General features: G+C 40.7%; 1 protein-coding gene across 2 annotated transcripts in view; it reads left to right on the forward strand.

Annotated features, from left to right (window-relative positions):
* Nucleotides 1–27,026, forward strand: part of kitlga (kit ligand a) — a 66,758-nt gene that overhangs the window by 20,806 nt on the left and 18,926 nt on the right. For both annotated transcript variants that reach the window (XM_012839016.3, XM_031563775.2), the window contains exons 2-3: nucleotides 22,936–23,043; nucleotides 24,550–24,606. In XM_012839016.3, the coding sequence (XP_012694470.1) occupies nucleotides 22,936–23,043; nucleotides 24,550–24,606 (165 nt within the window). The remainder of the gene's footprint in view (nucleotides 1–22,935; nucleotides 23,044–24,549; nucleotides 24,607–27,026) is intronic.

The following is a 27,026-nucleotide window of genomic DNA, read 5'->3' on the forward strand; positions in this document are numbered from 1 at the left end:
GCACTGGCCTGCTGGTGGTGCATTGTGGGACTTGCAGTCTTTTAGGCAAAGTCAAGTGAGCTGATGTGATGAGGAACTGAGATGAATCTTGATAACGTTCTTTTTTTACCTCAACAACATCCTGTACTGGTCCTTATTACAATGGAGCTGAAGGAGCCGGAGCCTCAGTCTAAAAACATTGTATGGCAACTAGGTCGTGTAGGGAATGTTAAGTGTTGTCCATTGTGTTGAGCAGTGCAGTGCAACATTCTTCTCTCCACAACCAACTCTAAGGGCTCCGCACAGGAGTAGTCCTCCGCACAGAGCACGCTGGTGTCACTGGTGTCACTGGCTCTGATGCTGCTTCCCCAACAGATAGCTGCCCTTGACACAACAGACTGCTTATTACCAAGCAACTTTTAAAGGAATAGAAAATAGTTAGAAAATAGAAAATAGGTACAGTACGAGAAGGGCATAACTATGTTGATATCTGAGCCCAACAGCACTCCCTTCCATGCGACGTGTTCATTGGTTGGAATTGTGTATGGCTCGGTTGGAGCCACTTCGTTTTCCATTGACAGAGCCAGGACTGTGTAGAAACACAGAATAAACAGCTAGGGTACAGTGAGACGCAATTTGACAAAATGTCTACTGGATTACAATCCTGAACTCTACCTTTAATTATCAGTCCTCCTTGCACGTCAGCTCTTATCCCTAAATATCTCATTTCTGATTACAAGATACCGTTGGTCATCCCTGAAATCTTTTGAGAATTTTTTTTTCTCTTTGAAAATTTTTTATTGTTTGCCGCTGTATGAATAAAATGTAATTTAATTGAAAATCTCTTATTGGATATGGACCTGCACAGTCATTTTAGCTGATTGATTGGCTGCTGTTAGGTGTTAAACACAGAGCATCTGGTTGGAGCCGCCCAAGGGGAGGTTAGCCTTCCCTTACTGCCGCTTTTTTATTAACAAACATGAGTAGCCTATTAGGTACAACCTAACGGCATATTGGCCTTGGTGGACGTCTGGGCTCTCCGAGTTCCCCTTTTAGTTTAGTTTGGGCTCATTGATATAAAATATTAATGCCACAACACAGGCAGGGTTCAAAGCAGGTCTATCAGCAAAAAACTGTTTATTAACAACCAATCCAAGACAGCAGGCAACAGTCAAAACCCAAATACAGGCAGAATTCATAACCAAAGAAAGCAGTCCAGACAGCAGGCAGAGACAAAGTCAGGCAGGTAATACACAATCTGTCACAATGCAACAAACACAGGCAGAATAACCAGACAGAAGTCACATACACACAGCTACTAGAGAAATCAGGCTAGAATGACACACAGTCAGAAACAATCTGGTACAAACTGCCAAACTAGGGTGGAACTGGCAGCCTTAACTAGGCAGAGGGGCAATGAGGGTTTGTAGGATAAGGGGTAACAGGTGAGGGGCGGAGTCCAGAGCACATGGCAGAGAGTATCTGCATAGGGTTATGTTAGAGTATCAGGCCGTTCACACGGACGCGTTGGAATGCGTTGATCCGCCAAGGTCGACGGATCCCTAATTCACTTTGAATGGGGTGATTTCGTCATCCTTTGCCGAACTGAATTGTGGCTGTATTGGGTTCCGTTGCGTTGCGTTTCATGCGTTGCTTGCGGCAAGAGTTGAAAAATGTTCAACTTTTCGAGAGGCAACGCATGCGTCAGCCAATCAAATTGCCTTTCATGCATAACTGACAGGACAGGTGCTAGCCAATCAGATCACGTTTATGCTCACGTGTAAAGAGCGCGAAGCTCCAAAAAAAAATGGCAGACCAAACTCCGTAAATGGTCGTATTTGTACCTAAAAGTTGTTTATTTGACTTATTTTTGCTGAGATTTTTTAAGAAATAGACACTGTACAATGTAAATACCCTGTTATTGTAACTGAAAAATATGTCTGATAGGATTTGCGAGGTGTCTGAGCCGCCTATCTAATGTTAGCATGCTACTACTCACAAGGTAAACAGCTTGCTAGTGGCGTGATTGGTTTGTTGACCTGTCAATCTCACTATAACGTCTCCGTTATCAACACAACCCCATGCGCCAGACTCTGTCATCCATTGGATCGACGCATTCCAACGCAACCGTGTGAATGGGCCGTAAAACAAACAGCTCATAGTGAGGAAGACAAAAAATAAAGTCCCATGTGTTAACTAACACTGACAGGCACGTACTGTATGCAGCTTTGGCCTCACAGTTATCCCTTCAGGGACTGGCCCTTACTGAAACTTGCATAAGGCCAAAAAACCCTTCCTCACCTGCAGTACTGTCTATTAATCAGGCCTGTTCTCAGAGCTCCCATCTATCTGGTAGAGGAGGTGGGACAGGCTTTCTAGGCTCTGATGACTTGAAATTCACACAGCTGCTGCCTGCACACAGCTTTGACTCATTGAATATCATGCCACCATGATAACATCGACAGTGGTACAGTAGGTAGAGAAGTCGTTTAGTAATCAGAAGGTTGCTAGTTCGATTCCCTGTCGAAGCGTCCTTGAGCAAGACATTGAACCCCTAATTGCTCCTGATGTGCAGTGTGCCATCAGTGTAAAAAAAAAAATGTAAAATGTGTATACATTGTAAGTCGCTTTGGATAAAAGCGTCTGCTAAATGTAAATGTAACATATTCATTCAACTTATACCTGGTGGTTATTTATCATCCACCAGGACAACTCGGCAGCTTTGTGGACGAGCTGGGCATTCTGCTGTCTGTTCTTCCAGTGGATGATTGTCCATAGCTAATCCTTGGTGACATGAATATTCATGTGGACAATTCTCGTTCAGCAGACTTCTTGTCCCTTCTTTAACTCGTTTAATCGTTATTCCTTACTCCGTCACACGCAGTTCACAGCCCTCCTACTCATAAGGCTGGTAAGGGTCTAGATCTCATTCTGTTGCACGATTGCACTACATTTACATTTAGTCATTTAGCAGACGCTTTTATCCAAAGCGACTTACATATGTGCGACTTACAATGTATACACATTTTACATTTACACTGATGGCACACCAGGAGCAATTAGGGGTTCAGTGTCTTGCTCAAGGACGCTTCGACAGGGAATCGAACTAGCAACCTTCTGATTACTAAACGACTTCTCTACCACTGTACCACTGTCGCACTACAGAAAAGCTAATGGTCACTCCTCTGTGTGTCTGACCATTACTTTATTATTTGTGTGTGTGTGTCTCCTGGAACATCTTATTGTTCCCCCCGCCAGTAGTACATAGTAAGATGTAAAAATATATGTGTGTATGTGCATACCTTATACAGAATAACATAAGACATTTTCTTTGGACGGCAAGGCACTGTGGGATAAGTTGAACCTACCTTCATCAGTAGCCCCTATCTCCTTATATGGGTGAAACTTAAACAAACCTCCTTCAGAGAAAAGAGCACATTTGTATTAGTTGTATTTTAACAGAATAAGCTACTTGTAAACAGAATAAGCTACTAAGAAAGAGAAAAAGAGGGATGGAAGGAGAGAGTGAAGTGATATTATATTTGAGTTACAAAAAAGGAAAGATGATACAGCATAAAAGGATAGAAGTATAAAAGAATGAAGAGAGTAAAGATGGCAAGAAGGAGAGACAAAGGAGTGATACTGAGAGATGGACAATATGAGAAAGGATTTGGAGAGGGATAGAGAGGTAGATAGATAGATAGATAGATAGATAGATAGACAGATAGATAGATAGATAGATAGACAGATAGATAGATAGACAGATAGATAGGTAGATAGATAGGTAGATAGGTAGATAGATAGATAGAGAGGTAGATAGGTAGATAGATAGATAGATAGATAGGTAGATAGAGTGGAAGGAGGTTCTGCTGAGAGAGCATATGTGAAAGTAGGAAAGAGAGAAAGGATATGCGGGACGAAGGAGAAAGTAGTTAGACTGATGGATAAATAGGGAGTGAAAGACAGACATGGCATTAAAGAAAGAAGGAAAACAGATGCAAGGGAGGATTCAATTCAATTCAATTCAACTTTATTTCGCCATGTATACAGATACTAGGAATTTGTTTTGGTATTCTCCATGCAGGCTATAGTATCACCAAACTATCTCCTGCACGAGATCTCCACGGCCGCTACACAAGCGCCATCGGGTCTGTCTATTCTGTCTGATAGGGGACTTAAAAGTCAGAGAAAGCTGAAATGAAACAGAAGGAAAAAAAAGTGGATATACATATATATGTACATATGTGGAACATGCCTCATATCAATACTACTAGATGCAGAGCAGTGTGTGTCTGTGTGTGAGGATGTGATCTATCTGTGTGTGTGTGTGTGTGTGTGTGTGTGTGTGTGTGTGTGTGTGTGTGTGTGTGTGTGTGTGTGTGTGTGTGTGTGTGTGTGTGTGTGTGTGTGTGTGTATTGAGAGGGACAGGGAGAAAGGGAGCCTTCACATGAGTGCAGGTGACAGTTAAGCACAGGTGCACGCACTTATGATTTCACAATGGCTCACAATGGCTACTTATAATGTAAATCAAAGTAATGCCCTGTACACACTAACCCGGGTATATACTGTATAAATCCCGGTATGCATATTCCAGTAAAAACGATCTACAGTACGTTCACACAACCGTTTTCATATCGGTTACCGAATGTTTGCCATCCACATTAACACGTTGAAATGACAATTGTTATCACGGTTACGCCACGTTTGCGCCTCTGTTTACAGGCGCACGATCGGCGGACACTGACACTTGTCTGACGTAAAAAGCAGCGTTTTCAGTGTCGGAATACGCCGTTTTAGGGTGTAGCTGTGGTCAGGCAGATACATACCGAGTGGTTCTGGTTGAAGCGTAGGCATGAATGAAAACATTTTGTCTTCCACACATATCTATCCATCAAAAAGTTCTGTGATCAAAAAGTTAGGTGAACCATTGGATCAATATTCTTAATCCTTTACATTGCCTACAAGAGCCTGCAATAACTATCTCTATTTAATAATTAAGACCTTTGTCAGGTTTTTAATGGCACACACACGACACACTGGAACACACACGTGCATATATGGAGGCGACACAGGACACACACACACACGCAAACGCAAACTCCACACAGAAAGGCCCGGGAGATAGCCCACCTGAGCACTGTGCACTCTGGGGAGGACCTGCCCCCCCAGAGCCTACAGCACCCCATGCGGGAATCGAACCCATGACCTTCTTGCTGTGAGGCAGCAGTGCAAGCAGTGCAAGCAACTGAGCCACCGTGCCATGTCATGCCTACCGCAGCCACCCAGATAGCAAAAAGACAATGGGACGGATCTAGGCAAGGCAATCTTAGTCCAAAGCGCACATCAGCCCAAAAGTGACCTGGATCCGCATAACGGATCTTCGGCACATATGGGCCAGTACTGGTCCAGCTCAGTACATTTGATATTTAACTGATTCATACACGAAATAAAGAAAAGGAGTGAATTGTTTGTATTGATGTGCACTGCATGCAGTTGGTTAGTATTTGTTGTAAAATGCAATGTCCAGGTACTTCAAGTGTTTCTCACAATATGCCCTCCTGAGAAATATGAAAATATCCAAACTCAGTATTTGACCTGGCCAATGACCAGATCTGTGGATATGTCAGCAGTATTACTCATTCAAACAAATGAATGAATTATATAACATGTACAAATGTATTTGTTGTTGTTTGGAAACAATTTTGCCCCACCAATGTTCTGCTCTTCAAAAGGATCAATGCATTATTTTCTCTTCTTTAGCATATTCATTTCAAACACACACACACACACACACACACACAGTAAGGCCCATACCATCACCTTTTCCACTTGCGCCACTCCTCCTCTCCAACAGCTGTTCTGCTGCCACACGTCCTGAAGGTGACTTTGCTGTCAGCATACCCAAGGTAAGAACTACAAAAAATGTGGATTACAACTGAAAACTGAAACATTTTAGGCAGAATTACAGCTAGAAGTTAACTAGTTAGCTAGCTAGCTATTGCTAACATCGCCAGTATGGCAGCTAGCCTACTTATCATAATATTGGATATCTGAATATATTGTTTAATTTAGTTCAGTAAATATTCAGTAACAAACCTGAGTAACAAAGATATTTATTTTTGGAAGGGGTGGCTTGCTAACTATTACATAAACTGTGCTGTTGAGTTTGAACAACACATTTGGTAACACTTTACTTTAGGGAACGAATGTTAGCCATTAACACGTAACTAATTGGTGTATTATCACTTTGAGCTGCATTCTTTTGCATGAAAGGTGCTATATAAATAAAGTTTTATTATTATTATTAGTGCCCAATAAGGTCCATCAAGGTGCAATTTAGCACCATTTTGTTTATTAGGTCAGTTTTCACCCATTTCGTACTCTAATTGAATTTGGTCATTTAATCTTGGTATATCCTTAATAATAAACTAGTTCGTTTTAACCTAAATGTACTGATATATAGCAAGGATCAAAATAGAAGGTTTTTAACCTTTCAATGTACTAGCTGAATATGTCACTTCTACTGGCAGAATAGATGTAGACTTTACTTTACAAACGAACAAACTTACCAACAAGTCCATCTTGTCGTCTCACAAGACAGAGACGTCTTTCAGAGCCTAATTGAGGCTTAAGGCTTTGGAAAAGGTCTCTGTCTTGTGAAATCACAAGATGGTTACTTTGGAGGGATGTGGTAGGGTACTTTTTGTATGGTCTGAGGAATAGTCTTGTACATTTTTTCTTAATAATAATTTCAAGCTCACACAAGACATCATCCTTTCTACCTTGTCATTAGAAACCTATCAGCTTTCTCTTATCTCTTAAGAACAAGGAACCTGTTTTAAACGAATAATTAGATATTTTTAGAGTTTATTGAGGATGAATGTGACTGAAGTTGTAGTTGGCCAATTTCATCATTTCAGTCTTATTATTACATGGAAAGTAATCCTTCACTGTAGAACAGGCGATTTATGTTGGATCAGTAATGATATACTGTGTAGGTATCACTGATTGAAGTCAATTCATTGCACTTAAGCAAGTGTCCGCTTTATACGAACAGGGGCCCACTCTCTCCCAGTCACCACTAGCAGGCTGGGTGAGTACAATTACCACGGATTGGCGAAATTGGTGAATACAGGCTTAATAAATGATCTAAGATGCTTATTGGGCCCTTATACAGACCCATATTATTTATGTGTTAATGGTGAACATATACTGTATGTTCCCTAAACTAAAGTGTTACCTTTTTTATTGTTAGAAGTCAGTGGCGGACTGTGGGGTTTACGGTTAAACAAAACACTCTACCGTCACTGATCATTTTGCCCTTTTTGTTTTATGATCTATTTCCAGAAGCCTGCAACAGGGCGTATGAGAATACCAAGAGCCAGTCAAGGATAGACTCTGAGGGCAATAAGGAGGTGATTCAGAGGCGGAAACTCCTTACAAGCCGGCGTGATAGGGTGAGTTATCAATTATCAATTTGATTTGATTAGCTTACCTTCTTTGGTTGTAATCTGCACCCTCTTGAGTGGGGTAGAATGACCGCCCTCTGTATTACCTCTCTTTATGATGACACTGTATTACCAAATTATTTCATTTCAGTTTTTAGATTTGATTTAGGTTAGATTCAACTTTATTGTCATTGCACAGAGTACAAGTACTGAGGCAACGAAATGCAGTTTAGCATCCAACCAGAAGTGCAAAATAGCAAAAAGTGCAGAGTATGTGCATATGTAAAGTGTAATAAGTGAATAAATAGATATGTACAGTAAGAAATAGATTATGCAATATGAACAGTAAGAAATGGATATGCAATATGAACAGTAATTGGGACAAGAATAGCAGCAATTGAGGTAAGAAGTGTAGGTATGATAAGTATATGTAAAGTGCAGCTGTAAGTATTAGTGGTGGTAATAAGTGAGATGAAGTGAAAGAGGTATTAGTAATATTATATTTAAGAGGTATTGTATGGTATATAAGTACGATTAATACAGTAATAAGTGGTAGAAAAAACATTCTGGTGCAAATGTTGTGGGTGCTGCACACTATGGTTCGAGTGTGGTGACATACACTGATTATGTGATCAGCTGCCAGTTTAGTACAGTCCATGTCAAATGAAAAGACACGGTGTAGCAGCACCTTGTGTGTCTAGTCTGGCTTAACTTTGGAACTCTTCCCATCTGTGTTGTGGATTTGGTTGCCTCCAGTAATTACTGGCACCCCTGACTAGCAATGCACAACCAATACTTTAAAAAGATATAAAACAATATAATTATAGAGATAAACAAAAAATATTAAGGTGTGAGAAATACTGTACTTTATTAATGTTCCAGTGGAACAAACCAATTATTTAATACAAAATAAATATAACCAAAGTCGAGGTCGAGGTTTCATACCTATTGGCCCTACTCATGTAGAACTGAGTGAACTGACCCATGGGGAAGGACAACAGCATGGACCATTCCTTTATGCAGATTCTTTCAAGACCCTTCACATTCTTGGGTTTGCACTTATCCACCGCTGGCCTCCTCATCTGAGCCCACAGATTTTCCGATTGGATTGAAGTCACTGAGATGGCCATGGCAGAAAACATTGATTTTGTTGTCACAGAAGCATTTTTTGTGTGGATCTTGAGTTATGTTTTGTGTCATTGTCTTGTAGGAAGATCCAACCTATGGCCAAGTCCCCGCATTCTGGCAGAGGCAACCAGATTATTACCAGCCCAAATTGCCCGATACTTGGTGGAATTCATTATGCTATCAATCCTAGCCATTGCCTCTGTGAAGTGCCTCTCCTTCTATGCATCTCCTTTTGGATGCAAACATGCTGATGCTGTATCTGACCAAAATGTTGGAATCATCTGACCAGAGATTCTTCTGGCAACCTTTCCAAAGAGCCTGTGGTTTTGGAGGTGGCGTCTGAGGGGTGCTTTTTGAAACCTGGTGATACCAAGACGCCACCATGATCTGTAATTGTTTCACAGTGAATCTTGGAGACTTTGTTGTTTCTCTCACCATCCTCCTCCCCATCCTTGGGGGGAAAAGACATTTTCGTCCTCAACCCACTCACTGAGTTTTTCCACTGTTGATTTTTAAAACAATGTGATTTAATGGCTCAATATAGTTTTAACAAGACTTAACAAAGTGGAATACAATTCCTGGTTTAATTTTGGTAGATGTTATTTATAATAATCTTTAAAGGTGCAGTGTGTAAGTTTTAGTGGCATCTAGTGAGTTTGCTGAGTTAGCAGCCAGCCAGAGTGAGTACCCTTCCTCTACAAGCATGTGAGAGTACCTACAGTTGGTGTCAAATGCCGTAACAAAATGAAAAGCCCCATCTCGAGCCAGTGCTTTGGTTTGTCCATTCTGGGCTGCTGTAGAAACAGGGCGGTGCCACATGGCGGACTCTGGAAGAGGACCACTCCTTTTGTAGAAACAGGGCAGTGCCACATGGCAGACACAGGAAGTGGACCACTCCTTATGTAGAAAGGAAGGGCTAAGCTAAGCTAAGCTAACGAAGCTAAGCTAAGCTAACGAAAGCTAACGAAAACACATAGTAACGATTCATAGTTACAGGTACATACAGTACACAATGAAAACATGATTGTGAATACTATATTCCATTTCTACTAATAAATGGCACTAAAAACTATGCACTGTACATCTAAGGGTGCCATTCATTGTGAGACCTTGATATGTAGGAAATTGATTATTAATTTAAATCAATAAATGGTTTTGGTGGGTTCCATTGGAACATTAATACAGTACAGTATTTCTCACATAGTATTTTGGTCTTTTGAGTTTATCTCTATAATTATATTATATTCTAAAGTATTGTTTGTGCAGTGCCAGTCGGGGGTGTCAGTCATTTTGGAGCCCGTGATGTATGGGCTACACCTACAGTGGGCAACAGACCCCTATGGAATAAATGTTTTTGCTATCTCTGTGACTGACTGGATGCTGTATAATATGAAATGCTAAGTAGGAAATTCTAAAGAAATGTTCTTGCAGACATAAGATATACATTTAACATGAACTGTATAATTATGTTCAGTGTGTCCACAGAAAATACAAAACCAGAATGACACAAATATAGTAACACCGTACAAACAAGCAACATTTTTTTTCTATTCTCCTGAAGCAGGCTAGTTGGATCATTGAAGTTACAATTAAGTAGCTCAGGTCTGGAAACATTCATGTGACACATCTACCATTATCAATCATGAACTTGGTTCGTTTACTTTGACCAAAAATGACTGGCAGTTCAGAATCAGAATCAGAATCAGAATCAGGTTTTATTGGCCAAGTAAGTTTGCACAAACAAGGAATTTGACTTGGTAAAGTGACTCTCAGTGTGCTTACACAAAATATACGACACAATACAATACAATACAATACAATACAAACAAACAAACAGTGCAACAGCGCAATGGACTAAGGAGTTTATGTATGTACAAGGCGGAATGGCTATATACAGTAGCTTTGAAATGTTGCACAACAGTAGTGCAAAGAAGAAGTGGAGAGTGCGAGAAGTGCAGGGATAAATATATATGCTACAGTGGGTTAGTTGTTCAGTAGTGAGACGGCGAGGGGGAAGAAACTGTTTTTGTGTCTGGCAGTTTCAGAGAGGCTAGAGCAAATCCTAGTCCTTTCCACCAGAGCTCTTACAATGAGGTGGTCCAGACTTCCAGGCACCATTCCTAAGATAAACTGAGAGAAGTTTGAAGTCCAGTTTAAAGATAGAAAAGGGTGAGGCTCAAAACGGCAGATTATTCTAAAGGAAGCGCTAACAAAAGGCCCCGCTTCCCACTTCCCACTTGACAATCACTGAGTAAAAATGACATGTGGTGCCTTGTGCATCGTATAGTGCTATTTGACAATCACTGAGTAAAAATGACATGCACCTTGTGCATCCTACGGTGCTATTTGACAATCACTGAGTAAAAATGACATGTGGTGCCTTGTGCATCGTATAGTGCTATTTGACAATCACTGAGTAAAAATGACATGTGGTGCCTTGTGCATCGTATAGTGCTATTTGACAATCACTGAGTAAAAATGACATGTGGTGCCTTGTGCATCGTATAGTGCTATTTGACAATCACTGAGTAAAAATGACATGTGGTGCCTTGTGCATCGTATAGTGCTATTTGACAATCACTGAGTAAAAATGACATGTGGTGCCTTGTGCATCGTATAGTGCTATTTGACAATCACTGAGTAAAAATGACATGTGGTGCCTTGTGCATCGTATAGTGCTATTTGACAATCACTGAGTAAAAATGACATGTGGTGCCTTGTGCATCGTATAGTGCTATTTGACAATCACTGAGTAAAAATGACATGTGGTGCCTTGTGCATCGTATAGTGCTATTTGACAATCACTGAGTAAAAATGACATGTGGTGCCTTGTGCATCGTATAGTGCTATTTGACAATCACTGAGTAAAAATGACATGTGGTGCCTTGTGCATCGTATAGTGCTATTTGACAATCACTGAGTAAAAATGACATGCACCTTGTGCACCCTACAGACCCTTTTGGAATGAAAAAAGGACATGTACCTTTGTGCCCCGGGAGAAGAGACAGATAAAACACTGGCAATACAAACAGTCATTTTCAACAGCTCTACTGTTTCTTTACTGTTGTTGAAGTAAACAGATGCAGGTGTATCTCTGTAGAGATCCTTTCTATGTTGTCAGACATGTATAATAACATGTATGCGGATGCAGAGGCTTGCCTCATAGGATTCCACTGTATAGCTGTTTTTTGGGGAGGATAGGAAGAGAAAAAGAGAGAGAGAGTAACCAAGACAGAGTCTAAACAACCGTGCCAATGTATATGAGCTGAACATTTTAGCAAAATTCAAATTTTCATTCTTTTTTTTATTATTCTTTTGGTTATGTTAGCGTTCATCTCCGATGTCACAATAAAATAAAACGTCATATTTGTTTAAAATCTTGTGATATTACTCAACCTTGTCAGTCAACATGCTTCTTTGGCTTCTGTCGTTGTCTTTGCCGGTTCCATATCCTTCAGTTTGTCAAAAAATACACGTGTACACTGTCCATTAGGGGTTCTCGAAGCGCAATTTGTATTCACGACAGTGGTGTAAAAGGGAGCTACACTCTGCAACTTTAGGGGGTGCTCAGTAGCAAAAAAAATACCAATTCTCGTGGAATGCAGCTTTAAATGTCCTTAGTAATATTCTGGACCCGATTAATAAGTTTCCGCAAAATAAAACAAAAATAAAGTAGGAGAAAAAAACCTAGGGGAAACAAAAATGTATTTGTTTGGTCTTTTTGAAGTGAACAGTTGTATTTGGTAAGGAAAATAAAGATGATCCTACCAATAGACGTTTGCAGAAAAAGATACTACAGTAACTGTCATCAGTAAGTTGTCATCGACACTCGTGACTAGGGACCCTCACGCAGTGTGTGTGGTATCCATGGAAACCATACAAATCTCACATCATGCATTTGCTTTTGGAGCCTATGGCCCTAGCTCCTAAAATATATTTATTAAATATGAATTTAATACAACAGGTTATGGAAATCAAATCCTAAAGTAAATTATGTGTATACTTCAACTAACTAAATGTAGCTGTTGAATGGCTAACCCATTACTTTTCTCATTGGGATTTTTTTGCCAGTAGTTGCTAATCTGCTGGCATACAAAATGACGACTCATAACAACAAGGCTTGCACACTCTATTTGTAGTTGATTATATTATATTATATTAGCTTATTTACAAGCTAATCAGTAACAGTCGGATTTCTTTGGAATACTTGCAAACCCTGCCAACCCCAATTTGTAACTAATAAAGAAAATAAATATCTGAGCATGCATGTTTAATCCACTTTACTCCAAGTTGTGTAATCAATAAATAAATCATCCATCTGACAACACTGTTGCATAGATTAGATAGAAAGATAGGCAAGTCTCGCCACTCTGCAGTCACCTTGGCAACGCCTCCGCCAGCTCTCTTGGGCAGTCAACATCAGGCTCCTATCTAAATGAATGGGGAGAGATCAGGCTCCCATCTAAATGAATGGGAGAGATCAGGATCCTATCTAAATGAATGGGAGAGATCAGGCTCCAGTCTAAATGAATGGGGAGAGATCAGGATCCTATCTAAATGAATGGGAGAGATCAGGCTCCCATCTAAATGAATGGGAAGAGATCAGGCTCCCATCTAAATGAATGGGGAGAGATCAGGCTCCCATCTAAATGAATGGGGAGAGATCAGGCTCCCATCTAAATGAATGGGGAGAGATCGGGCTCTTATCTAAATGAATGGGGAGAGATTCATATCTCCACTTAAATGTGTGTGTGAACATTTTTCACTAAGCACTCAAATAAGGCTAAAGAAGACTTTATTCTTTGTGGTGACTTGCAACTGCGCATGCACCACATTTCGTGGCGCGCCTATTGCCATGGTAACAGTGGAAATTAACAGAAAGTTCAGGCGAGGCGAAAACTTCAGCTATGCCGTTTCCAACAGTGTGATTGGCTCTTGACCTCCAGTTACAAACACGCAATATTTAGCGTTTACGGCTTCCCAATTCATTTTCCTGTTAGTGCCTTGTTTTCTCCCTTCTAACATCTATGATTTGACTCTCATGGTGCTGTTGTACATTTACATTTTACATTTAGTCATTTAGCAGACGCTTTTATCCAAAGCGACTTACATATGTGTGACTTACAATGTATACACATTTTACATTTACACTGATGGCACACTGCACATCAGGAGCAATTAGGGGTTCAGTGTCTTGCTCAAGGACGCTTCGACAGGGAATCGAACTAGCAACCTTCTGATTACTAAACGACTTCTCTACCACTGTACCACTGTACCACTGTCGTAAATGACATAAACTATAAACATGCTACACTTCTCTCGCAGCTTTCAAATGCAGCTTTCCACCTCCACTCCCAACCAGAGCCACTACCACCTGTGTCCAAGAGTCAGACGGTGACAGGTATATTTTTTATAGATATACTTTTCTACAGTGATGTTTCATAATATTGTTATAAGTTATGAATATGATAAATGTATCTTCTAGTCTTTACACTGAAAAAAACATTTTGATTTGTCAAGGGAGGGCAGATTCCATTTGTTAGGACCACAGTGGCATTGTTGACTTTGGGATCTCGTTTGATTTACAACTTTTATTTCTTTACGTGGCACTGGCGCCTAGTCGAAACCCTCCCCTATAGGCAAACTCCCTGTGATTAGAATGGATGAAACCACATACCAGATCTTCCAAACCCAAGATAGAGTTCTTTGTGAGAATGACCTAATTGGAACATGTGCCAACATCATGATAACCGTGCCAACATCATGATAACCGTGCCAACATCATGATAACCGTGCCAACATCATGATAACCGTGCCACTTTCTCTTTCCAGCAGCCCATACACAACCAACCTCTACAGGTGAAGAGGTCAGGACCGACCCAGGTTCTACAGGGAGAGCGGATTGTCCCCGAAGAGATTGTGTTTCACCTTTTCCGTGCAATAAAAGATATTCTCACATTTTCAAACATGGCCATTTTGTTACATACTGGTGAAATAATTGAAGAAGTGCAAAAAACCAAATGTGTATTTTTATAGCCTGAAATAAACACTCTAACCCACTGTTACGACAGAAATAGTTTTTGTGTATCAGAAGGCGATAAAGTTCAACTACCACATTCATTTGTAGCTGTAGTGTAGATGTAGTGATGTATTCAATTATGGCATGTATGTTCATTGTACTTGAAAAATGTTGCAAGTAAAACCAGCGTAACTGATCCATGCAGCCTGTTGTCTTAATGTGTTTGTAGTTGGTTATGCAAATCATAAAACATATTCTACACTACATGTTTGTATGTTTGTATGTTTGTATGCACAAATAGTCCCCTGTTGTGTTTTAAGAGGACATTATTAGACGGGAATAAAGTTCATAATGCTGAAGAATAGGCACGTGTACTAGATTTTTGTCACACGTACAGTACCAGTCAAAAGTTTGGACACACCTTTAATTTTTTTGAGAAGTGTTTTCTTTACTTTTATTATTTTTTACATTGTAGATTTCTACTGAAGACATTTAAACTACAAAAGAACACATATGGAATGATGTACTAAACAAAAAAAGTGTTATCTACCATGTAGAAAATAATAAAAGTAAAGAAAACACTTCTCAAAAAATGAGAAGGTGTGTCCAAACTTTTGACTGGTACTGTATGATGTAACAAATGCAATGACAAAGACAAAATAAATAAAACTGAGCAATAAAAGCTGTAAATGGTGAAGTTTAATGAAGTGCCCACCTTTCTTTTTTATTATTCTTCCTCAGCTTCAAATCAACAATACTGCTCCATGTCAGCAGAGACGTGAGCCTACTAATATTAGAGCAGTCAGGTCTTCTTCCACCAACTGATTCCACGTGTGTAGGACAGAGCAATGTTTGTAATATGAGAAATATAAAAACAAAAGTGTCGTGTATCAATGTAAAAGAAAACTGTAGTGTATTAAAACAAAATTGTAATATATGAATAGGGGTTTACAGGGTGTGGTGTAGTGGGGACTGCGCAGAAGCCGAGTCTCCATTCGGGAGAGGGCAGTGGGCAGGCACCTGAGTTTACCCTCCCCTTTGAATGATGATATAGTCCGTGTATTCGTATTTGTGTGAGATGTTTCTGAAATCAAGTGAAGTAGCCATGCAGAACACCACGAGAGCTGCTCAGTGATATATAGCACCAACACAGAAATGTAAAACAAAGTTGAGGGGATGTTGGATACTTGGATACTTAATGCAGACATTGTGCTGTGTCTGTGAGTTCACATGGCATCTCATGATGTCGAGAGTGATTCTGGCAGATGTGTGTGTAACGGTGAGTCTTGGTTTGGGTGCTTTACCCATTGACAACTGTCAGGTCTCTTCCCACTGGAAGGATAAACTAGTTGATCTGATAAAGGAATGTGAGAGTGTCTTTTAAAGGCATCATCTTGCCTGTGGTGAGATATGGTAGTTCTGCCACAGGATTAGGCTCACGGTTGACCGTCCCCTCAGGTTGCGTACCGCAGGTTGTCCCCAGTTCAATTATTATAAGTTGAAAGAGACACTGGCTGAGGTTGAGGAGAAGGAAATCTAACAGTGAGTATCAAGGCCCGATCTAGCAGTGGGCAGGGGCACCCACATGTCTGCTCTGCCCACCCAAAATGGTCAACATTCATTCAGACTTTTGATTCTGCCATGTCAATCACTTTTATTAATTCGCCCTGTTAAAATGTCCTTATCAAATATGAAAATCATTTCCAAGTAATAATTGTAAGTGGTATTTAATTCGAACCATGGGTATGAATTAAATGAATAAAGAAATAAAGAACATCTATAGTTATAACTAGTTATGGCATGGAGGTGTTGGAGAAACCAGTGGTGACAGCGAGAATGGATTTTCTCCATGAGAATGGGGCATTTCGAACAGGTTCAGACTCAAAATGATTCAGACATACTGCCTGTCGAGAGAGGCATACTTGATAGAAGTACACTGAAAAGAAGCAAAAATATTTGCAACCCCAAATCAGAAAAAGTTGGGACGGTATGTTAAATTAAAATGAAAACTGAAAACAGAGATTTGTAAATTCTCTTTGACCTGTATTACATTGAAAACAAATAGCACATTATTTCATGTTTTACCTCATGAATTTGATTGTTTTCTCAAAATAAACATTTAATTTCGTATTCGTATCCATTTCAATTCTTGCAACATATTTAAAAAAAAGTTGGTACAGTAAAGCATTCCCCACCAGGGACTGAAAACAACAAGTGATGAAGCATTTCAGATGTAACTTTGTCTAATTCTTCCTGCAAATAAGTCTTAAGGTGTGCAACGGCACAGGGTCTTCGCCACACATTCTGTATTGGGAACAAGTCAGGACTGCAGGCAGGCCAGTCCAGTACCTGCACACCCTTCGTCCTCAACCATGCCTTTGAAATGTGTGCAGAATGTGGTTTTGCATTGTCTTGTTGAAATATGCATGGGCGTCCCTGGAAAGGATGTCGTCTTGAAGGCAGCATATGTTGCTCCAAAATCTGACAGACCCTGGCTTTTGGACTTGTTGCTGGTAACAGTCTGGATTGTCCTTTCCTTCTTTGGTCCGGATCACATGGCGTGCCTCCGAGCCCAGAGAAGTCGACGGCGTTTCTGGACACGGTTAACATAAGGCTTCCTTTTGACACAGTAAAGTTTAACTGGCATTTGTGGATGTAACTACGTATTGTAGTGCTTGACACAGGTTTGCCGAAGTAATCCTGAGCCCATGTGGTTATATCGCTTATAGATGAATGACGGTTCTTGATGCAGTGCTGTCTGAGGGATCGGAGATCACGGTTATTCAGCTTTGGTTTGCGCCCTTGCCCCTAACGCACTGAAATTCCTCCAGATTCCTTTAATTATGTTATGCACCGTGGAGGGTGAAATATCCAAATCCCTTCCCATCTTTCTTTGTGAAACATTGTTTTTAAACATTTCAATAATTTGCTCACACATTTGTTTGGCAAACTGGCGATACTCTGCCCATCTTTGCTCCTAAAGGACTAGGCCTTTCCTGGATGCTGCTTTTGTACTAAATCATGATTACAATGACCTGTAGTTTCAAATCACATCATTATTTAATTATTCTACCTCTTTACTACCCCTACATTTTTTTCCAAACTTTTTTTGGATGTGCAGGCCTGAATGGCAGGAATGGATGTATATTTACAAATCAAATGAAGTTGACCAGACAAAATATGAAATAACGTGTGTTCATACTGTCCGCAATGAAATACAAGTCAAGGTAAATTTATAAATCACTGCTTTCCTTTTTTATTTGCAATTTCTGATTTATGTGTGAGACGAGTAGGAGGTCTTGATTGATAATAACACCCAGATTTCTGGTACCTGTGCTGGATCGAGTGTGGGTAAATGGCTAGATAAATGTCATTCTCAATTGTTTAGAGCCTATAAGCATAACCTCAATTTTATATGAATTAGGGAGCAGGAAGTTGTTAGTCATCCATGCTTTCAATCTTTCAAGCAAGCCTCTACCTTGGTTAGTTGTCCACTTCCATTAGGTTTCATGGGATAGGTAAAGTTGGGTGTCAACAGCATAGCTATGGTAGTTAATGTCATGCTTCCTTATGAGACATAATTAAGGGTAGTGTGTACAAAGAGAAGCGCAAACAAAGGTGAAAGAGGACAAAAGTGACTAGCAGATAGTGTAGTGTAGCACAGCACAATGTACACGGTCATGTCTAAATACACCACAGTTCATACTTCACATACATCAAATCAGTAGGCAGTGTGAAAACCACGCACAAAAACCTTATCATGAGTTCATGTCTTGCCTTGTCTTGAGCGCCTGTTGTTTTCTGGGGCAGTATTAGAGAGGCTGGCAGCTTCCACTCCTGTTTAGATAATGACAGCAGTGACACCTGTTTAGATAATGACAGCAGTGACTCCTGTTTAGATAATGACAGCAGTGACAGGACTGTTTAGATAATGACAGCAGTGACTCCTGTTTAGATAATGACAGCAGTGACAGGACTGTTAGGTGGGGTGCTGCTCTTTCTGTTGGCTCAGACACACATAGTGGTGACACAGGGGATTCTGAGAGAGGGGGGGGTGTGTTCATGGGTATGGTCTCGGTTCTGGAGAGAGAGAGAGAGAGAATGAGTGAGTGAAGTGGTGAAGAGAGATGTTATATGGAGGAGAGAGGAGATGCTGGTTGATAGATAAAGGGGCGACAGTGGTACAGGAGGTAGAGAAGTCGTTTAGTAATCAGAAGGTTGCTAGTTCGATTCCCTGTCGAAGTGTCCTTGAGCAAGACACTGAACCCCTAATTGCTCCTGATGTGCAGTGTGCCATCGGTGTAAATGTAAAATGTGTATACATTGTAAGTCACCCATATGTAAGTCGCTTTGGATAAAAGCGTCTGCTAAATGACTAAATGTAAAAATGTAAATGTAGATAAAGGGGAAGACATAGACAGGACATGGAAAGAAATAAAGAAACAAAGATGGAAGGGAGGATAGAGGACTCGAATGTTAGAGAAAGCTGATGTGAAAAAAGAGGAAACAAAGGGTGGGAATTGATGAACAGACAGAAAAATGGGAAGAAGAGTGAAAAAGAGTCAGGGTGAAGAAAAAGAGTGAAGAGAGTAAAGATTGAAAGAAGGAAGTGCTGGGAAAAGAAGTGGTTCAAAACTCTCACTTGTGCATTGACTAGCAATCCTCTGGTTTTTTCTTCAGTGTCAATGTAGCTGGCAAACTTCTCCAGCACTTAAGAAGCCTGGCTCTGTGCTGGGGACTTCTCTGGAGCCCTTAGAGTTGGTTGTGGAGAGAGGGATGTTTCACAAACTGCTTAACACAATGGACAACACTCTGAGCGTTTTTGGGAAAGGGCACAGGAAACAATTTTTGGAGTCATATGTCAAGATTTTAGAAAGATATACAGCCACTTAATGTGGTGGAGAGCCCGTTTTTCTGAACATGCTAGAGGACATGACACTGTATATATAATTACTGTAAAGAAACTGTAGAAAATTACTCTTTCTTGTCTTGGTGCAGCAACAGAATCTTTAACTACAGACACTGTAGAAACAGCCAACTCATTGACATTTACACTTAAAGCATGGCGAATGGTTATAGTCTTTCAACACTTTGGTCCCTGAACATAATAAATGGACAGATGATCATGTTTTGACCTTGATTGGGGAAGTTATGTAGCAGATTGCACCCAATAAATGAAGACTTTCAACTCATTTTGAATACTGTTTGATTAATCATGAAGCGTCGTGTCTGCTGTACGCTCATAATTATAATAGTCAGCGTTGGGGATGTATAATTTGTCATTTGGGTTAGCAATCATCTGTTGCTGTTGAGCAATCCCACTTGTCTCTTGCCGCTGCCTCTGCTCCTAGTGCTGTCTCCTGGTCTAGACTATCTTCACTATGGGACGCTGCTGTAGTCTCTCCACCCGGTCTACCTGTAGAAACCCTCGGCCAATTGCACCCACCGCCACCGCACTGCCGTACACTTACTCTACCCCATACCCTATGCTAGCATTTATATACAATATATATTATTGCCACCATCGACATGTTTCTCTGTTCCTACTCCCCTTACCCCTGTAACAGTAACCCTATGAGCACAGTGTATACCCACTAAACTGGTCTTGTCTGTATCATGTATTTACCACCGGATGTCTGTATATATATTATGTACATCTACCAAATGCAGGCTATGTACAACACCTGTTGTTTCCCATCCCCTTCTGCCACACAACCCTCCCCATCCCCCCTTCCTATCTCCACCCGGCCGACCTCAAGCAGATGGGTCCCCCCTTACGTGCCGTGGTTCTTGCTTAAGGTTCCTTCCTGACTAACAGGGAGTTTTTTCTTGCCCGTGTTGCCATTGTGCTTGCAATAAGGGGGTTCAGGCTCTGGGCTCTGCAATTGTTTTGTTATGGCGCTATATAAATAAAATTGAATTGAATTGAATTGAATTGAATTGAATTGAATTGTTGAGATATCGACACCGCTCCAAATCTGGCAGGTCCGTCCTGATCCCGTGTAGTGTTCCGCCCTGATCCCGTGTAGTGTTCCGTCCTGATCCCGTGCAGTGTTCCGTCCTGATCCCGTGTAGTGTTCCATCCTGATCCCGTGTCGTGTTCTTTCCGCCCTGATCCCGTTTAGTGTTCTTTCTGTCCTGATCCCGTGTAGTGTTCCGCCCTGATCCCGTGTAGTGTTCCGCCCTGATCCCGTGTAGTGTTCCATCCTGATCCCGTGTAGTGTTCCATCCTGATCCCGTGTAGTGTTCCATCCTGATCCCGTGTAGTGTTCCGTCCTGATCCCGTGTAGTGTTCTTTCCGCCCTGATCCTGTGTAGTGTTCCGCCCTGATCCCGTGTAGTGTTCTTTCCGCCCTGATCCCGTTTAGTGTTCTTTCTGTCCTGATCCCGTGTAGTGTTCCGTCCTGATCCCGTGTAGTGTTCTTTCCGCCCTGATCCTGTGTAGTGTTCCGCCCTGATCCCGTGTAGTGTTCTTTCCGTCCTGATCCCGTGTAGTGTTCCGCCCTGATCCCGTGTCGTGTTCTTTCCGCCCTGATCCCGTTTAGTGTTCTTTCTGTCCTGATCCCGTGTAGTGTTCCGCCCTGATCCCGTGTAGTGTTCCATCCTGATCCCGTGTAGTGTTCCGTCCTGATCCCGTGTAGTGTTCTTTCCGCCCTGATCCTGTGTAGTGTTCCGCCCTGATCCCGTGTAGTGTTCCATCCTGATCCCGTGTAGTGTTCCGCCCTGATCCCGTGTAGTGTTCCGTCCTGATCCCGTGTAGTGTTCTTTCCGCCCTGATCCCGTGTAGTGTTCCGCCCTGATCCTGTGTAGTGTTCCGCCCTGATCCCGTGTAGTGTTCCATCCTGATCCCGTGTAGTGTTCTTTCCGCCCTGATCCTGTGTAGTGTTCCGTCCTGATCCCGTGTAGTGTTCTTTCCGCCCTGATCCTGTGTAGTGTTCCGCCCTGATCCCGTGTAGTGTTCCATCCTGATCCCGTGTAGTGTTCCGCCCTGATCCCGTGTAGTGTTCCATCCTGATCCCGTGTAGTGTTCCGTCCTGATCCTGTGTAGTGTTCCGCCCTGATCCCGTGTAGTGTTCCGCCCTGATCCTGTGTCGTGTTCTTGGAAACATGGGAGACATTGTAAGTGTAGCCCACTGGTGCTTGCAAGCTGTTATGCATAAACCCCCCACTCACCCTTGCAAACGGCAAACTCGGGAGTGGTCAAAGGTTACATTTGTGGTTCTCGTCCCATGGATTGTCCACCTATTTATTAACATTACGATTATGAAGAAGTATGTGTTTCTAACTGTCTTGCGTTGACAACATGTGCGTTGACAACCAAATTCACTTCGCAGTATTCTGATATGAAGGAAGATTTCGAATTCGTAGATGAAATGGAAACGGCAAAAAAAAATTATCGCTGTGACACACAGTCACTTACTCCAATCGTATCTTCTTGCTTTTTATTCACGTCTGCTTCAAAATTGAGGTTTTAAAGGCGTTTTCTCTACCGATGTAGGTGCACCACCACTCGTTGTCACAAGTCAGCTTTCTCACAGGCAGTAGGTGCGTTCTATTCCTTGTCATAGTATTACCAAAGAGGACCTATTAGAAGACTATAGTATTCCAATAGGCCCCCTTCAAAGCAAAGCACTCATTGATATTCTTTACACTTGAAGCATGGAGAATTGGGTGACACTTCAGCCTTCGAACACTTTAGTCTGAGATAGATGATCAACTGTTTGGTCTTGACTGGGGAATACTGGGCAATCATTTTGAATACTGTTTCATTCATTATAAAGCCTACTGTGTGCTGTATGCTTATGTGTTCCAAATTACATAATTGTTATAATCAGCGTTATATATCTGTAATGACATGTATAATCTGTCATTTGCAGAAAAATTCACTTCCTGTTTGAGGGCACCCCTTCTAAGATGTCTTATGATCACCTAAGGCAGTGGTTCTCAAACTAGGGGTCGGGACCCCAAGTGGGGTCGCCAAACGTTTTTTGGGGGTCGCGAAATGATCTTGCTGCCCTGTGCATCAACATATTAGGCTTTGACATGCTGTATAGTCTATCAGAAATGGTGTTTTCTACATCAGGGTGGATAATGAAAACTAATATTGTCTCAGCAAGCAGTCTCATCATTCAAGATGAAACTGAATTTAGACCTATAATATCCTGTCAAAATGTGTGGGGGGTCGCGAGACTTGGCAAATGGATTTTATGGGGTCCCCGGACAAAAAGTTTGATAACCACTGACCTAAGGCACATATGTACCAAATGCCATGCTTCTATCCACTGTGTGACGACAGTTCACATAAATCCCCCTACTTAAGTATTATTATTGTTAATGGAAAATTATCTGTCTGTTTTTCAGATTTGGATACACATCTGTTTCCATTTATTGCTGTTCATTGCAGTTGCTGCCCATTCAAGTGAAATTGGAAACCCTATAACAGATGATATTGAGAAAATATCTATATTGGTAAGTCATCTATATATATATATATATATTCGTATGTCTCAAAATACATTTCATACTGTTAGATGACTAAGCTTGTGTCCGCGAGCCATGCTAGTGCTTCACTGTTCAGGGTAGACAGTGCCTGAAGGTAAGTCACCTGATTATTCTTTTAAGTACAGGAGATTTTACACATTTCTATTGAAGTCCAAAAAAGCTGTCTCAATGAATCCTCCTGAACCCCTCTGAAGGTCAACGGGCAAGAGATGCCAGAGCTGTGTCCACACGACAGAAGTGTTAATATAATATATAGAAGTAGAAGAGTGGTAAAGAGATGTGTCCAGAGCTGTGTCCACAGGACAGAAGTGTTAATATAAACCCTAGAAGTAAAAGAGTGGTAAAGAGATGTGTCCAGAGCTGTGTCCACAGGACAGAAGTGTTAATATAAACCCTAGAAGTAAAAGAGTGGTAAAGAGATGTGTCCAGAGCTGTGTCCACGGGACAGAAGTGTTAATATAAACCCTAGAAGTAGAAGAGTGGTAAAGAGATGCCAGAGCTGTGTCCATGGGACAGAAGTGTTAATATAAACCCTAGAAGTAGAAGAGTGGTAAAGAGATGCCAGAGCTGTGTCCATGGGACAGAAGTGTTAATATAAACCCTAGAAGTAGAAGAGTGGTAAAGAGATGTGTCCAGAGCTGTGTCCACGGGACAGAAGTGTTAATATAAACCCTAGAAGTAGAAGAGTGGTAAAGAGATGCCAGAGCTGTGTCCATGGGACAGAAGTGTTAATATAAACCCTAGAAGTAGAAGAGTGGTAAAGAGATGCCAGAGCTGTGTCCATGGGACAGAAGTGTTAATATAAACCCTAGAAGTAGAAGAGTGGTAAAGAGATGTGTCCAGAGCTGTGTCCACGGGACAGAAGTGTTAATATAAACCCTAGAAATAGAAGAGTGGTAAAGAGATGTATCCAGAGATGTGTCCACAGGACAGAAGTGTTAATATAAACCCTAGAAGTAGAAGAGTGGTAAAGGGTGACCCCCTGTTCATGAGATGTAAATACTAATGCCCACCAGGTGGCTGTGAAGATTTCAGGGGATTTTCATATATTGCTTTGTCTCTTGAAGAAGAAAGGTAAATGAGGGCAACCTGAAAACACCTGACTCAAGCAGTAAGACCAAACTAGTAGAGGAATTAGAGAAGAGGAAATAAAGATGAGAGAGAGGGAGTGTGTGTGTGTGTGTGTGTGTGTGTGTGTGTGTGTGTGTGTGTGTGTGTGTGTGTGTGTGTGTGTGTGACATCACAGAGGCACAACATTCTCAAAAGGAGTTTTGTCCTCCAGGTCTTTCACAGCACAAAAGAAAAATATCAATATTCACATCACCAAAATACATTAGTTGTCAAATTCGCTGCCTTTTCAGTGGCAACTGTATTGTTGTTGGTGGCTATTGCTATTGACCTATGTCAAGAATGTCATGCATAGTAAACGTCATTCATATGTTGTTGTTTTTTTGTTTTGTTTAATTACAACAGAAGCAAAACATACCTAAAGATTACAAGATCACCGTAAAATATATTCCAATGGAGGAGGTGAGTAATTTGTTAATAATTGTCCAAAACCCTCGAGCACAGAAAGAGAGACGTAGAGCAGGTATTCAAACCTTGGGGGATACGCAATACTGTTCAAAAGTTTGGAATCAGTGAAAAATATTCTTGTTTTTGAAAGAAAAGCATTTTTTTAATTTAAATAACATATTGATGAGAAATACTGTTACTAGGACTATTACAATAAGGCTCACAGAGCAAGCACAAGCCCATCTTCTACAGTTATCACTCCTGTGTTTCAATGGCACATTATGTTAATGCTAAATGATCATGTTAAAAAGGTTGATTCCTCATTAGAAAAATCCCTTTTTGCAATTATGTTTGTGCAGCTTGAAAAACATTGTGCTGTTTAAGGCAGGATTATAACTGAGCTTCGTTGAGCTACTTGAATAGATGGAGCATCAGCATTTCTGGATGTGTTCACGGTCCGAAGAGCTTTCTTCGGAAACTCATTGTTTTGTCTTGTTTTGTGTTTGTTTAATTCAGTGTGTTGCTTCAGTTACCATAATTCCTACAGTACCAGTCAAAAGTTTGGACACACCTTTCATTTTTTTGAGAAGTGTTTTCTTTACTTTTATTATTTTTTTTACATTGTAGATTTCTACTGAAGACATTTAAAATACAAAAGAACACATATGGAATGATGTACTAAACAAAAAAAGTGTTATCTACCATGTAGAAAATAATAAAAGTAAAGAAAACACTTCTCAAAAAAGGAGAAGGTGTGTCCAAACTTTTGACTGGTACTGTATATCAAAGAAGAGCTCCTGAATATTTAATTTGATCCATTTATATTTATATTTATATATATTTATATTTATATAGCGCCATCAACAATAGGCCTTGGGCCCCTAGTTTGGCAGCAGAAACGTGGGCAAAAGCAGCCCTGCAGAGGCGTGTGTGTGTGTGTGTGTGTGTGTGTGTGTGTGTGTGTGTGTGAGTGTGTGTGTGTGTGTGTGTGTGTGTGTGGACAGGGAACATTTGCATGCACCAGTTACAAACCTTCACTGCCCAGGTCTGATTATCTATCTGGCGAAACAAATGTCACGTTCCCTTTATTGCAAGAGTGGCGCATTATGCCTGCGCATGTTTTTGTGTTTGCAAGGAAGCAGGAGCAAACCTGTGTTAAGGGTTAATGCAATTCATCTTTAGCAGGAGCAAACCTGTGTTAAGGGTTAATGCAATTCATCTTTAGCAGGAGCAAACCTGTGTTAAGGGTTAATGCAATTCATCTTTAGCAGGAGCAAACCTGTGTTAAGGGTTAATGCAATTCATCTTTAGCAGGAGCAAACCTGTGTTAAGGGTTAATGCAATTCATCTTTAGCAGGAGCAAACCTGTGTTAAGGGTTAATGCAATTCATCTTTAGCAGGAGCAAACCTGTGTTAAGGGTTAATGCAATTCATCTTTAGCAGGAGCAAACCTGTGTTAAGGGTTAATGCAATTCATCTTTAGCAGGAGCAAACCTGTGTTAAGGGTTAATGCAATTCATCTTTAGCAGGAGCAAACCTGTGTTAAGGGTTAATGCAATTCATCTTTAGCAGGAGCAAACCTGTGTTAAGGGTTAATGCAATTCATCTTTAGCAGGAGCAAACCTGTGTTAAGGGTTAATGCAATTCATCTTTAGCAGGAGCAAACCTGTGTTAAGGGTTAATGCAATTCATCTTTAGCAGGAGCAAACCTGTGTTAAGGGTTAATGCAATTCATCTTTAGCAGGAGCAAACCTGTGTTAAGGGTTAATGCAATTCATCTTTAGCAGGAGCAAACCTGTGTTAAGGGTTAATGCAATTCATCTTTAGCAGGAGCAAACCTGTGTTAAGGGTTAATGCAATTCATCTTTAGCAGGAGCAAACCTGTGTTAAGGGTTAATGCAATTCATCTTTAGCAGGAGCAAACCTGTGTTAAGGGTTAATGCAATTCATCTTTGAAGTTACCTTGAAGTTCACACATATCCTGGCTGGCTTTTAAAAAAGAAAGAAATGTTTGTTTTTAAAGGTTTAAACTTGAATGTCTTGAGCAAATGGGAATAGGTAGTCTAATTTGTCCGACTTGAATTAAATGCTCAGGCTGCTGTAAACGAATGTCATTCATGATGCAAATACACATTAATGACTTTTCTTTGATTTTTTCTATTAACATATTTTAGTCTAATTAGACTAAGGCAGAAGAAAAAATGCATTCTCCATTTTCTAGGGCTGAACGATTCATTGCATTTGCGATAAAATCGCGATATGATAAAACAAGATTTTCTAACCGCAACGTGCGCGATTACAACGTGGTCTTAAAAAAATATATATATATATATTATTTCTTTTTTTAAGATGGTAAATTTTGCACAACGTGTTTAAAAAGTGCATGCCTTGTGTTTATACTTACAATTACTTTGTTTAAATTACTTAAATGCACA

Source organism: Clupea harengus, chromosome 3 (assembly GCF_900700415.2).
Source record: "Clupea harengus chromosome 3, Ch_v2.0.2, whole genome shotgun sequence".
Lineage (NCBI taxonomy): Eukaryota > Metazoa > Chordata > Actinopteri > Clupeiformes > Clupeidae > Clupea > Clupea harengus.